Source organism: Orbicella franksi, chromosome 10 (assembly GCF_964199315.1).
Source record: "Orbicella franksi chromosome 10, jaOrbFran1.1, whole genome shotgun sequence".
Classification (NCBI taxonomy): domain Eukaryota; kingdom Metazoa; phylum Cnidaria; class Anthozoa; order Scleractinia; family Merulinidae; genus Orbicella; species Orbicella franksi.
This window is the reverse complement of record NC_138154.1, coordinates 7,594,281-7,609,728: the sequence shown is the minus strand read 5'-3', so window position 1 is coordinate 7,609,728 and position 15,448 is coordinate 7,594,281. Positions and strand designations below refer to the sequence as shown.

The window sequence follows — 15,448 nt, the reverse complement described above, 5'->3', positions numbered from 1 at the left end:
TTCATGTTGGGTTCAAACGCCTTTTATTTTGTTCAGTATTTTGTATTTTGTTTAAATCGTCTTTTTGTCTCTTAGTTATCATGACTCAGTATCATTTAGGATTGCTTCCTTCTCGTGATTATGTGGCTATGAATGCTGGTGACGAGTTGGATGAGAATGAAGAATTTCATGATAGTTTCGACTTTCCGCAAGAAACAGCACCACCTGGTACCAGTACTGGAAATCCTTCTGGTCAGTCTTCTATGCCTCTCGCTCTGAATAGAGGACCAAATGGGTCACAAGGCAAGATCGCCGAGTTAACCACAGCTGTTGCTTGGGCCAAGGCAGAGAACAATGAATTAGAACTTCGTGCAGAGGTGACAAAGTCGAAGACCAAGCTTCACGTGCTGTGTAAGCGGAACGCCCATTTACAGAGTCAAACTGCTTCTGTCGATGCAGTTTCCAACTGGACGTACGGTGGTTCAGGAGCCCTCTGTGACCATTAATCAACTCTGTGCTGACCCAGTTTTGACCCAGAGGGTTTCCACTGAAATCGATCAGCTTGGGCTCTCTTCGAGCAACTTGGAAGACAAGGGCATTGCGTCCAACAACAAGAAACATGCCCGAGGTAAGAAATTGTGGTCAGGAAAGACTGCTAAACTTACTAGTTGAGTGATCGTTCTGCAGTTATGGCCTCATAGCTACCTCAGTCTTGCATATGTGTCCGAAGATTGTAATTACGATGAGCTAACCCTCGCCGAATTCGCTGCTGGGTACGCCTCTATTTTGCAGATAAAAACCCTTCCTCCTGATAAGCGAACTGGACGTCTCGATCATTTTGTGGTTTTGATGTACCTTTTGACACAGTTCACCTGCTGCTGTTTTGTTTGAAATCGAGTGTGGTCGTGCTCGTTGGGGCGACTTGTTTGCTCACTTGGAATCTCGACTCCTGCATGCTATGGGAAAACCTGTCAGCAATTCAAGCCCTCCTCGTCAGCCCAGTGCCGTGTTATTTTGCCGTGATTTTCAAACCGGTAAATGTACGCACAGTAAGGATCATTATGGGATGATTCGCAATGAGAGAAAATGGTTTCAGCACATTTGTGCCAAGTGTTGGACTTTGTCACTCACAATCGCCAGGCACACCGAGTTTTCCGAGGATTGCTCTGGAATTTCAGCTTCTCACTTACGTGCACCTTTGGAACCGCCTCGTAGCACATCCGCCTGACTTTTGAGTGGTACTGTGTTTTCAAACGATAATAGTTTTATAGACTTTCATGACTCTAGACTTTTCAAGACATTTTCGCCCGTGGTTGATTCCAGTTTATGTTCTAGTGTTGCCTCTTGTCACGCAAGTTACAGTTGTTCAGGTCCAATACTTGACTTGCACGGTTTTGACACGACGCTTGAATCTCAGTGTTTGTTGTCCGACTCTAGACTTTCTGTGCTTGACTCATGACCTTCTGCGACAAGTGCGCCTGGTGGAGCGTTTGGTTTATCTTCCGGTTATTTCTCAATTTACATGCCCGAATTTTTGCATCTCGTGCTTACAACTTTGAGGGTCTTCGTTTACCAGTGCCATTGTCACTTTGTTTGCCTGTTTGGAGAGCATATTTACAAGAGTATGGCAGTTATGGAGTTTGTGATTTTCTGGAGTTTGGTTGGCCAGTTGGTTTCGACTATTCCTGTCCTCTTCCAATACACACTAACTTTCACAATCACAAGGGTGTCACAGACTTCCCAGATGCTATTGATTCTTATTTGTCGTCAGAGATTGCGAAGCACAGGGTTATTGGTCCGTTTTCTCATATTCAATATTCAGCTGCAAATAAATAAGTAAAGAATAAACCCATGAAACAAAATATAGGTTGCTAAACCGTAAATTCTGAGACTTGAAATTGCTTGAAAAATCCACAAGAAACCAGATAGACAGAACTCAATAACACAATCAGTCAACAAACAATCAACAATCCAGAATTCCTCTTAAGGGACAATGTAGCAGAAGCATCTTCAACTTCACAGCCAATTAACTTTCTATGGTTTGATCATACACTGTATGCCTATTTCAACTATTTTGAACGTGTGTAATGGTAATTTTGATCGCCCAGGTGGCCAATGTTTTTCCTGCCAGGTGAGCTTGCGAAAGAGGCAGGAAACAAAGTTCTCTCACACTGTCTGGGAGACCTGGGTATGAGTCAGGATGTCAGTTTTACACTTGGTCACGTGATTCAGTTTTTCTTTTCTTGCTGGACAGTGCAACAGTTTTTGTTTGTTTTTGTGTAAAAACACGACGAGATTCATGAGGTTCTGAAATAGCTGCCCCCTACTGACTTTGTGCTAGTGAATAGCGCAAAGTCGTGAGGGGGTCTAGTTTTAATCCAAGCCAACTTAACCGCAGGGTATAATTTATTTGATGCTTCTTGACAAGAAACGTGTTAAAAAATCAAACTAAGACGGCATCTATCTGTCAACGGAATCATTCTGAAAACAAAATCAAGGTAATTAAAAACCTTTTCTTTCTGGAAACATTAGCGCAGCCGGCGCTAATCCACTGCACTCGAACCTATAAATTGATGGTACTCGCGATGGCGTTTTTCACTGTCGAAACAGAAAAACAGTTGGCTTTGTTGCGTTCAAACCGTGTTGTTTTTTAACTGTAAAAATATTCACACGAAAATGTCTCCGTTTAATTAATGCCCAACGAAATGGGAAAAAGGCTGCTATGGTTCAGTCTCACTACAAATCAGGGAAAATACAAGCCAAATTGTTTTTCGTAATCAACTAATCAACACCAAGGTTTTCGTATCCAGTTGTTACTTGGTTATAACCGAAAATCTAAGGCATGATATGAATTATGCGTGGTACCTTTGATATTATCTCTGGTATCTAACACCGGAACTGGAACTGAGAGATCTTTCTGTATTCAACCAGTGCCGCTCATTACAAATTTCGCTACAGCTAACAAATCTTTATATATTTTCCATTTACTGAAAGTAGCGTCCAAAGAAACACTCTACTTACACTTACAACTCAATAGTTCTTCGTATCAAAAGATTTCTTGTCCGATTTAATCAATTTACCACGACCACTCAAACCGGCCTAATATAAATTTATCATGTCATTTTGGTCAAGGAGTTCTTCATTTATCAACCTGGCCAAAGGCCAGGGAAAACTGAGAATACAAACGATCCTTGTGCACCTAGTACAAATCAGTACTTTGCTCTTCTGTATCCCTGTTGGATTGCTACAAACTAAGACCAAACAATCGATTGTTAAAACGGAAATCTGAGAATGATAAACTGTTTGAGGCTAAAACGAACATAACACACTAACACTCTCCATAAACCAGGCCAAAGTCTGTCTTCGTTTAATTATTCAAATTGAATGGCCAGTTCTGTGCTCTCAGAGAGAAGGAATGAGAAAATAACAAAAGTGAATGCGCAAAAAAATAAAACACGTTAGGTCTCCTGTTCCCAACCCCGAGTCTGAATTTTTTTTTGCAATCGCACTTTCTACGTTTTGGCATTCTCACTAAATCTCAGAGCAAGAAACAGGTTAGAATTAAAACAAGAAATATAGTTCAAAGAAGCGCAAGGATTTCCTTTGAAGCTGGCCTTCTGTGTGGATCAGAGTCCAAAGCTCTCTGAAGTACATCGGGCAGGGTACCCAGCTTGGCCTTCGTGAAAATAACTTCTGTCATATGGGCGAAGCTGAAAATGTCACTGGCGATACTTTGCCCTCGTTTTCCTGCGACTATTTCTGGGGCAATGTGCGGATACTCTTTCTTGTATCTTGTCTGCTGTTCTGCCAAGAGAACCTTGGGTCCTTTGAGACCAGTCACTGGCAAGCTTTTAGCGAAGTCAATTAAAATGGGATTGTACTTTCTTTCATTCCGGTTGTCCAGAACAACATTGTTTCCCTTTATGTCATTGTGGACGAATCCGGCGTTGTGGACGTGAAGAGCTTCTGCCACTTTTTGTATAACATCCAGCCACACTGTTACAGCTGATATTGCCATTTTGGTCAGCGTGCTGCAAATCATGAGCGCTGAGCTACAGTCTTTCACGCCATGAAATTGTATGACAAGGCGAAATGGTGCACACTTACTGCATACTCCGAAAAGTAGAGGAAGACCGGGATGGTCACCCAGCTTGTTAATAATCCGAGCCTCGTAGATCAATTCATTGCGGACTCTTGTCTCTGCAACTTCTTGCGTTTCTCCACTGTATTTTTTAACTTTTAGTTGTTTGACTACAACATCCAGTCCTCTGTAAGACCCTACAATCCCGGCCAAAAGTAGTTGGGACACGAGCTGTATCACGTATCCCCCTTCCCCCCTAATCAATGTTGGAAAATATCGCGTTTTCTCCAACAAAAAAGGGAAAAATCACCTGATTATCAACATTGAAAGTGGGGGGAGGGGAGAACTTGCTTCGTGTCCCAAGTCTTTTGTCTGGGATTGTCTGAAAGAAGAATTTAAAGAATGTTACACCACTCGCTCTAACAAAGCTTGGAGAAGAGGGGAGTTGTAACGTCTCGCGGGTACAGCTAACGAGCGCTACTAAAAAGAAACAACATACAATGACAAGTTTTACCTGGTCGGGCACTAAGAAATGTAAAGTCATCTTTGTAAATGACCTTCTACGGTAGGCGATTGGTAAGTCCGTGGCATGACCTTCTGTTGCCTCTTGAGGGGCAAACGGCCCACTTGCTTGCCCGTGAAATGCAACTTTGCACAAGATGTTGTGTTTAAAAAGGATGTTTCTATTTCCTGCACTGAAAAATACGACCTTGTCTACGTCTTTAGAGGGTTGGTTGATTGGCGCGAAACAGAAATGATGCAAATTCAGTTGAAACAGTAGGTGCCGGGCAAGTGGATATTTTCGCCTTGTCGTCACCGTTTCGCGGAGTTAATCTGTGGACAGCAATAAAGCGTTGCTGCTACCTAAACGCGGTTAAATTATGCATGTCTTCCTTCGTTTTCCCCTCTAATACTGGAACGCGTATAAAGCGAGGTGTGTTTTTGGCTTCAGAAGTGCCACCGGGTTAACCGCCGCGATTAACCCTTACGGTTAACCATTCTGGTAACACTATTTGGTTCCAAACTGCTACGTGTCATTCGAATTATACCTTTTCCCGCTTTATACGAATTACGAAAAACCATTTAACATTGTCTGGGATCAAGAACTAGCAACAGAGAGCTTTCCGAGGTTTATATGGTTAATCGTTCAATTGAAATAAAAAGGTAAGGTAAGGTAATTTATTTTACGTCAAGAACACGGGGAGTGGTTGCCCAAGTCTCCCGAGCCAGGGGCTCATGATAAAAGTGTTTGACATACATGTTAAAAAAAAGATTTAAAAACTATATATTAAAAAATACAAAATTATCATGCTATTAATATCTTAAAAAATATTCGTTGAAAATACAATATTAAAAAACGATAAAAATACAACATGTAAAGGAATCATTTAAGACAAGAACTGCATTGGCAGCCACCAAAGTTTATTGTATTAAGATGATTGATAAAAGCTGGAACGTTTGCTGCATTTTTTGCTGCCGGTGGTAACTGATTCCAAATTCTAGAGATGATATAAGAATACGAGCCGTGGAAGAATCTACTATTGTAAGGGCGTTGTTCTACGTTTAGCCCGCTGCTTCTAAGATTGTATGGCGTGACCCGGGGCTTGAATAAGTTGGTGATATAACGTGGGCCATTTTCTTTGAAACACTTAAAAAATATTATCAGAGATTGTTCAATACGTCTATGTTCTAGCGTTCTCATGCCCAACAGTTTGAGTAATGACTCATAATTAGAAGTTTTCCCCGTGTTCATTACTGTTCGTAGACCGTAGTAGTTAGCGTCTTCCACTTTTTTGTTGAGCGTTTTACCTATACCAATCAGTAAAGAATTACAATACTCAAAATGCGGTAATATAAAGCTCCTGTATAAAAGTAATAAAGTATCTATGGGTACTAAGCGCTTGAGGCGACGAAGTGCGGCAATCTTAGCGTATACTCTTTTCAGCATTACATTTGTGTGTTCTTTGAAAGATAACTTATTGTCCAGACATACTCCAAGGATCTTTAAATGTTCTTTGATATCGATTAAGGTGCCATCAAACTCCAAATCGTAATTGTATGTTGAATTCCCAAGAATCATTGCTTGTGTCTTGTCCCCGTTGGCTTGAAGATAGTTGTAGTTAAGCCAGGTAGATAGTTTTTCCATGTCTTGATTTAAGACGTGTTGAAGCACAAGAGGACTTTCGTCCGCCGTATATTCGGTTGTATCATCCGCGTAGAGGCGGAGGGAAGAGACAGAAACAGATTCGTTCATGTCGTTCATAAAGATGTTAAACAGTAAGGGGCTAAGGAGACTTCCCTGCGGGACGCCGCACTGTAAAAGTGACCAGCTAGAACACGTATTATTGCATATTACCCTTTGTTTACGGTCATGCAAAAATGATCTTAAAAGTTGTAGGGCTGGTTCTTGCAAGCCATACGCTTTTAACTTTGCTAGCAGCAGATTGTGGCAAATGCAGTCGTAGGCCTTGGAGAGATCGATAGCAACTACACCCACTTCTTTTTTTTCATCAAGTGTGCGTCTCCAATCATCTGTTAATTTGATCAACGCTGTAGCGCAGAAGTGTCCCTTAAGAAAACCTGACATGTTGGGCGAGAAAATTGGTGCAAAGGAGGCGTACATCTGGTCGAACAGCACTTTCTCAAATAGTTTAGAGATTGCAGAGATAACGCTGACTGGTCGGTAATTGTTTTTATCGGTCACATCGCCCTTCTTATGGATGAGGGTGACATTACTCAGGGTAGTTATGTAGTTAACTTATTATCTGCGGCAAACGGTTAACCATATTTCAAGTGTCAAACTTGACTATTTTGCCACCAAATTGCTTCCATCCTGCATTTCAAATAATGTGAAGTGAGAAATTTTTTAACCTTCTGCCAATTGGGAAGAACAGGAAAGGTTAGGTTGCAAAACGCTGACTTTCAAATGGTTAACCGTTGTGGTTAACTGTTGTGGTTATTCGTGCGCGTTCACAAAACACATGGAACCCGGAAGCTGTCGTGTCGCGTGTAATGATGATATACGTGTAATGGTGATATTACTCTACACCGATAAGCATTTCATTGGGTTTAAGTCAATTTATCTAACACTATTCTGTTAAACAACACAAAGATCTGCTACTTTGCCAATTTTTTAAACAATTTTTTAAAATAATACTAGTGAGCAGCACTTCAGCAACAGATCTTGTCAACTTGCTTTATTTTCTCCGACCGGTTTCGTCTGATCATACAGACTTCATCAGGGAGTTTTTATTTTTTTAACAATTTTTTTTAAACAATTTTTTTAAAATAATACTAGTGAGCAGCACTTCAGCAACAGATCTTGTCAACTTGCTTTATTTTCTCCGACCGGTTTCGTCTGATCATACAGACTTCATCAGGGAGTTTGAACAAGATACATAAAGGAACTTATTTTATACCTATTCTTTAGAGTACAAATCACGTTCCGACTAGGGTGTGAACAGCAAAAAACACCTACAAAATTGCGTGCAGGATATGACTAAAATCCTGCGAATGTGCAATGTTTAATTTTGGGGCTCACGGATTTAACGTTAAATCCGTGAGCCCCAAAATTATACATTGCACATTCACAGGATTTTAGTCATATCCTGCACGCAATTTTGTAGGTGTTTTTTGCTGTTCACACCCTAGTCGGAACGTGATTTGTACTCTAAAGAATAGGTATAAAATAAGTTCCTTTATGTATCTTGTTCAAACTCCCTGATGAAGTCTGTATGATCAGACGAAACCGGTCGGAGAAAATAAAGCAAGTTGACAAGATCTGTTGCTGAAGTGCTGCTCACTAGTATTTTTTTAAAAAAAATTTTAAAAAATTTTTTTAAAAATATTGTCAAAAACTCCCTGATGAAATCTGTATGATCAGACGAAACCGGTCAGAGAAAATAAAGCAAGTTGACAAGATCTGTTGCTGAAGTGCTGCTCACTAGTATTATTTTAAAAAATTTTAAAAAATTTTAAAAAATTGTTTAAAAAATTTTTAAAATTTTTTTAACCTTCTGCCAATTGGGAAGAACAGGGAAGGTTAGGTTGCAAAACGCTGACTTTCAAATGGTTAACCGTTGTGGTTAACTGTTGTGGTTATTCGTGCGCGTTCACAAAACACATGGAACCTGGAAGCTGTCGTGTCGCGTGTAATGATGATATACGTGTAATGGTGATATTACTCTACACCGATAAGCATTTCATTGGGTTTAAGTCAATTTATCTAACACTATTCTGTTAAACAACACAAAGATCTGCTACTTTGCGAATTGATAATCCTGGAAAATGTCTTAAGTAATAGACACGAGCTCTAACCTTCCCTTAAATGCCATTTTGCTTGAAGCAAGTCCCAAATTTCGTTTTCCTACAGGCGGTTACGGGTTATATTCCACGAATATCTGCACCGAACCTTAATCTAGACTAACGTAAAAAAGTTCTGTCCAATTTACAGAAACAAAGTGTACGTCATTAAGCCGAAATCAAATTCTAAAATATCGTGACGCCATGACGATCGCTGGCGTTACCTTTATTGGAAAATTCCTCGCATATCTCTTTCAGACAATCCTGGCCAAAAGTAGTTGGGACACTTGAGCTGTATCACGTATCCCCCTTCCCCCCTAATCAATGTTGGAAAATATCGCATTTTCTCCAACAAAAAAGGGAAAAATCACCTGATTATCAACATTGAAAGTGGGGGGAGGGGAGAACTTGCTTCGTGTCCCAAGTCTTTTGTCTGGGATTGTAGGTAGCAGGAACCATAAGTACCTGATCCTAAATGTTTTCCTGTGACAATCATGTGAAATGGATTAATTTCCTTCACTGAACGCAAACCTGGACAAAGAGCCTTTTTTGGTGCGCCTTCGTCTTGGTCTGCCCCGGCCTGTTTTCTTGACGCATGTACTTCCCGGACTTGCTCCTTTAAAATCCGTGCTGCCTCTTTTTCTATGCGCTTACGGTGATCTGCGATATTTGCTTGCCTTGCTTCTTCTCTTTTCCGTTCTTTTCGCCTCCGCTTTTGCCTCTTTCTCCTCTCTTTATGAATACGCCTCTCTTTTTCATTCATGATTCAGCGAATTTCTGGGTATGCTCCCGCACGTGCCACAGTAAATGAACAAGCCAAAATGACACATTGATGGGAATAAGTTGTAGATCATATTAGAGAGATGAACAGAGAATTACCATTATGATCTGACTACTCCTTTACTGAATTAAAAAATTCTCCTAACACTATCAATAGCACTGAGTTTCCGGTTTGTCCGGTGGCTTGTAAATTGTGGTTAAGGAGAATCAGTATCTTTATCTGGATCATAGCCTTCAAATGATGTGCAGATACTCATAACCTAAAGTTTGAATATGTCTGTGTTTCGGCTTTGATTGTAGATTTCCGGTTTGGCATATTTGCTTAAAGTGAGATCTTGGTGCGGTTTCAAGGACTTGAATTGCCACCGCGTAAGTAAGGGATTGTACTATGGCTGAAATCTACGTTATGCTTTGTCCTCTATGCAAAAGGCAGTTTAAAACCAGGAAGGCCCTGGAAAAACATTACACCCAAAAGCACCCTGGTAATGATGTACCTCAGAGTATTACTTTTGCTAGCAGAAATAAGCAAGCTCCAATTGTGAAGCCTCAACTTTTAAAAGAATGCGATGGGTACTTGAAATGGTTGGCTGAATTAGTTGAGTGCATAAACTCTGCGCACAACCCTAGTGTTCCTGGTAAGTATTATTTTCAATGTGATTTCTTAATATGAGATTCTCAAAGTTCCCACATGTGCTATTTTGGGAGTACGATTAATTATCGCGGTCAATGCCACTATTTGAATTACAAAAAGATCTAAAATAGTGAAATCCTGGCCAGAGTTTACAGTACATAGTTTACTTGTAGAGCACTCTGCGACTCGAGGATAAAGGTCTTCACGTATTTATATACATATATAAATATATCTTGTGGGTTGTTTTGATGTATCCGACGTAATCACCTCCTGCGTTCCTTACCTAGCAATGACCAAAACCTCACAATTTTTTAGAGTCTGCAATGATTCTAAGCAGCGGAAACTAGTGGTAAATCAAATGACAGAATCTGTTCATGGATTCTTGTTATTAAAAAGCTCAACTTACCCTAAGCTGTAAACAACAACAGCAACAACACAATCAACAGTCGATTTAAGCTGGAATGATGTTATTGAGTCAACATTGCTGTAGGGGGTTGTAGAGGGTGGTGTGGGATTTTGTATAGAAAACTCTTTTGGATGTCCTTCAACAACAATTTATTGCATTTCTATTTAGGAAATTTACAAACTCCACCCAATTTGGAAAACATGCTTGATCTACATACAGCTGGTCAAAGTTGAGTCACCTAGGAATGGATGAATGAGAATTTTTGTTTCAATGTGTGGAAAATTGGAACAGATTTGTGAAGGACAACCAGACTTCAAAAGAAAAACAAAAACATTTTACAGTCAGTCACCTCTCCATTTTATTGTACTCTTATGTACTAAAAGTCATCACAAGGTCTTAGCTAAATTTTTTTGAAAAACTACATTTTTTATTTAATTTTTGCAGCAAAATGGTGCCACTTCATGTTTACAAATGTCCAACTTGACTACTTTAGTCATCTACTGAGCAAAGTAGGAAGTGCAAAACTCAATGGGGTAAAAGAACACAGACACCTCAAACCTCCCATGTGGAAGGAAAGAGCTTTGCGGATGTCATTTAAAACCTACAACATCGGTGACTTAGAGCAAGCACTGTCTGAGCAATCAATGGTGAAGTTGCACTCGACAAAATCTTTTAATGGCAGCACTGAGCTACCCAGCAGTGTTCTTGAATTGTCTGGTCCTGCTTCCCTTGAAGCTGCTAAAAAAATGCGGATTGCCAAGAAGGCCTCCCTTCAGTCAAAAATAATTGTTGGTGTTGGAGAAGGCAGAGCAACAAGGGAATACGAGCTAATCTGGTCCCCGATATTTGAAACCTCTACAAATGGAATTTTAACTGTTAGAATATATATGGGAAAAGTCCATTTATAGACAAATCAACAGACAACAGGTAGACCTTAAGTAGAGTAATGTGCAGACAAGTGATATCTGACTGGTAGAATATAGCAAATTTAATTTTGTTAGTAAGGTAAAACATCAGAAAAATAACATACCAACCCTCTTTTTAAAGAGTCTTTATACATGTACGAGGTTCGTAATGGGGTATTTGTGATCAGGGATCAAAAGTGTAGGATTGCCATTCACAGACCTTAAATTAGGGATCACAAGCCAGCAATTGGGATAACAAAGTTTTAGGGACCACCGAGTGATCAGACTGTATCTTTTTTGTGGGATCAGAGATCAACTTTTTTCTCACTTGCAGGGTCAGGGATCAGAAATTTGGCTTCAAAATTTGGGATCACTGAGAAAAAAAACCTCATTAGATCATGTTATAGTTCACACAAAGGTAGACCTTAAGTTAAGAGCAATGTTCCAAGGTCCATGGTTCATGTATGAAGTAACAGCAGTTTCAAAATATCATGAACAGGATCCTTAAACTCCAAAGTCAAAATACACATGTATGCATTAGTAATGAATACAATATACAAGTGAAAAACTGCACTTTTCATATACATATAAATAAGCCTTTATTGTTGTTTTTAAGATACCAGTAACCAATGAACATGTATTAGTGCCCAAGAAACACCCGGGGAACATCAAATGTCCCACAGATTTGCAGCTTGAAAAAGCTAGGCTCCTCTGTTGTTTCAGGCAAGCCAAACAGTGATTGCAGTATTCATATACATTAATATTTTAACTTTCTTCATTAAATGATCTTGAAGAGAAATAATGAACATTTTAGTGCCCAAGAAACAACCGGGGAAAAGCTTCCCACAGATTTGCAGCTTGAAAAAGCTAAGCTCCTCTGTTGTTTCAGGCAAGCCAAACAGTGATTGCAATATTTATATACATTTTAACTTCCTTCATTATGAGTTAGACAAAAATGATTTTTAAGAGAAATAATGAACATTTTAGTGCCCAAGAAACACCCGGGGAAAAGCTTCCCACAGATTTGCAGCTTGAAAAAGCTAGGTTCCTCTGTTGTTTCAGGCAAGCCAAACAGTGATTGCAATATTTATATACATTTACTTACTTCATTATTTCAAGAAGTCAAAAATGAACATTTTAGAGCCCAAGAAACACCCGGGGAAAAGCTTCCCACAAATTTGCAGCTTGAAAAAGCTAAGCTCCTCTGTTGTTTCAGGCAAGTCAAACAGTGATTGCAATATTTATATACATTTACTTACTTCATTATTAACAAGTCAAAAATGATTTTTAAGAGAAATAATGAACATTTTAGTGCCCAAGAAACACCCGGGGAAAAGCTTCCCACAGATTTGCAGCTTGAAAAAGCTAAGCTCCTCTGTTGTTTCAGGCAAGTCAAACAGTGATTGCAATATTTATATACATTTACTTACTTCATTATTAACAAGTCAAAAATGATTTTTAAGAGAAATAATGAACATTTTAGTGCCCAAGAAACACCCGGGGAAAAGCTTCCCACAGATTTGCAGCTTGAAAAAGCTAAGCTCCTCTGTTGTTTCAGGCAAGCCAAACAGTGATTGCAATATTTATATACATTTTAACTTCCTTCTTTATGAGTTAGACAAAAATGATTTTTAAGAGAAATAATGAACATTTTAGTGCCCAAGAAACACCCGGGGAAAAGCTTCGCACAGATTTGCAGCTTGAAAAAGCTAGGCTCCTCTGTTGTTTCAGGCAAGCCAAATTATGATTGCAATATTTATATACATTTACCTACTTCATTATTAACAAGTCAAAAATGATTTTTAAGAGAAATAATGAACATTTTAGAGCCCAAGAAACACCCAGGGAAAAGCATCCCACAGATTTGCAGCTTGAAAAAGCTAAGCTCCTCTGTTGTTTCAGGCAAGTCAAACAGTGATTGCGATATTTATATACATTTACTTACTTCATTATTAACAAGTCAAAAATGATTTTTAAGAGAAATAATGAACATTTCAGAGCCCAAGAAACAACTGGGGAAAAGCTTCCCACAGATTTGCGGCTTGAAAAAGCTAAGCTCCTCTGTTGTTTCAGGCAAGCCAAACAGTGATTGTAATGTTTATATTTCCTAATACTACAATTTAATTTGTAAAATATTAATAATTATGAGAAATATAAAATGTATCTTTAATTGCCTAAGAAACACTCATGAAAAAGCTTCCCAGACTCACAAATTGAAAAAAAAAAATTACTTACACTCAAGCTCACATTTTGTTCCCAAGAAGCACCTGGAGAAATACTCTCACAGAGTCACAGCTTGAAGAAGCCAAGTTCCTCTGTTGCTTCAGGAAGGCCAAACAATAACTGAAACAAAAAATATGAAAACATCCATGAATACATTGTGGAGATGATAATATTAACAATAGTTTTATCTAGCATTTGGCAAGAATCCCAATAACAGAAACTACTCAGAAGCCCATTTAATGATCTGAATCATCAACTTCTTTCTCAAATGCCTCATTTCTGTGTACTGCCATCCAAACTGATTAACTGTTCCATTGATACCCTTGAAAATGAAGTCCCTCACTGCTAGAATCACACCAACGCCACAGCTCCCACTCCCTTGCCGTCATATCACAGTTGTGCTGAGATGGCATTCCAAATCGCTCAAGAACATTTATAGAGGACCAAAAGAAACTGTTAAAACATGGAGCACCCAGCATCAGCTGCTGGAAAACATCAAGGATATACTTAATGGTGGGTAATACACTGCCAGCAGGCTGCAGTTTGAAACCATCATCCAACAACAACTTCCTACCAAGAAGGTCAATGACAATCAGACCCCAGTGTATCTCATTCATATGCAGTGGCAACAGAATAAGATCAAACTCACTCCCCCTTGAGGTGCCAAGTACCCCCTGAAACTTTTGTGTAAAATGGGGTTGACAGGCCTGCATGACTCTCAAGCGCGTGTTTTAGCCTTTTATAGTTTGGCTCTCACAAGTATATCTTTGAGCGAACGCCCTCTTTTGTATGAAACGAGGGGCGGATCCTTGTAGATTTCGCTCAGTAATGGTGGTTGTTGTATTAAATGCCATTTTTTCATTAGGATTTGTTTTAGGTTTGGCACTAATGGTTGATATTGTGTGACAAAAGGCAAGATTCGTTTGTTTTCTCTCTGTTTTGGTTGGAGGGCTAGTTTCCTCTCTTCAAAGTTCACTTCAGAGAGGGTTGCTTGAATAAGATTCTCTTGGTAACCTCTCTCAATAAGGTGTGACTCGAAGGTTTTGATTTTCTCTTCAAATATTTTCTTAGAAGAGTTCGTTCTGAGAAGTCTTGAAGGCTCTCCTTTGATGAAACCTTTTTTAACTCCCAGTGGGTGGGATGAAGTAAAGTGTATATATTGGAACGTTTCAGTAGGCTTGAAGTGGGTACGCACATCAAGAACTGAGTCTTTTTTGAATCTTTCGCCTTTAGAAATGTTCGTATCCAGGAATGTCGTTTCTGTTTCAGAAACCTCAGCCGTGAATTTTATTGTCGGGTGGTGGTTGTTTACTTGTTCAATGAACTGTAATATTTCATCCCTGTTTATAGTCCAGAGTGAAAATATGTCATCTATATATCGTTTCCAGACGAGTGGTTGAAATGCGCTTTGGCTTAGGATTTCTGTTTCTACCTTACTCATGAAGATGTTAGCAAATGCTACTGCCATCTTTGTGCCCATGGCTGTGCCATGTATTTGGAGGTAGTTTTTTCCAGCGAACTGGAATGAGTTGTCCTGTAGAATTAGCCTTAGCGATTGCTCTAGTAGTGGTGTTGGGATAGGAGGTTTGTTTACGTAGAATGTTTCGTATGCTCTGCATACTGTTTGGATTCCCTCCTCTTGTGGTATGTTCGTATAGAGGCTCGTTACGTCCATTGAAACAAGTATAATGTCCGCTGGGACTTTCGTTTTTTCTATGAAATTAATGAAGTCTGTTGAATCTTTGAGATAAGACTTCTGTTGTTTTGCAATAGGCTGAAGTAGTTTGTCAACAAATGATGATAATTTCTCTGTTGGGCCTTCACACCCTGATATTATTGGTCTACCGACCGTGGTCGGTTTGTGTATTTTAGTAAGGGTGTAGAATTCTAAAATGCGAGGCGGTTTTGGCGTTTCACAAAGCCATTTTTTAGTGATTTCGTCTATGTGGTTTCTATGGTAGAGCTCGTTGATGAGTTGTTCAACCCTATGTTGTGTATAAATTACCATGGGTGTTTCAAGAGGCCTGTAGTGGTTTATGTTGTCTAGGTGGATTTGACCTTCTTGTTTTTACCTCGTGGTATGTACTTCATACCATGAGGTATAGTGATGGTTGGATTTGTCACTCCATTCCTGTTAGACA

At 39.4% G+C, this 15,448-nt stretch overlaps 1 protein-coding gene across 1 annotated transcript in view; it reads right to left on the bottom strand.

Annotated features, from left to right (window-relative positions):
- Nucleotides 1-8,800: 8,800 nt before the first annotated feature.
- Nucleotides 8,801-15,448, bottom strand: part of LOC145501018 (uncharacterized) — a 6,669-nt gene continuing 21 nt past the window's right edge. The window contains exons 1-2 of the mRNA XM_081480586.1: nucleotides 13,320-15,448; nucleotides 8,801-11,593 (exon numbers count right to left, since the gene is read on the bottom strand). The exon at nucleotides 13,320-15,448 is cut by the window's right edge and continues 21 nt beyond it. Of these exons, the coding sequence (XP_081336712.1) occupies nucleotides 14,047-15,315 (1,269 nt within the window). The 5' untranslated portion in view covers nucleotides 15,316-15,448 and the 3' untranslated portion in view covers nucleotides 8,801-11,593; nucleotides 13,320-14,046. The remainder of the gene's footprint in view (nucleotides 11,594-13,319) is intronic.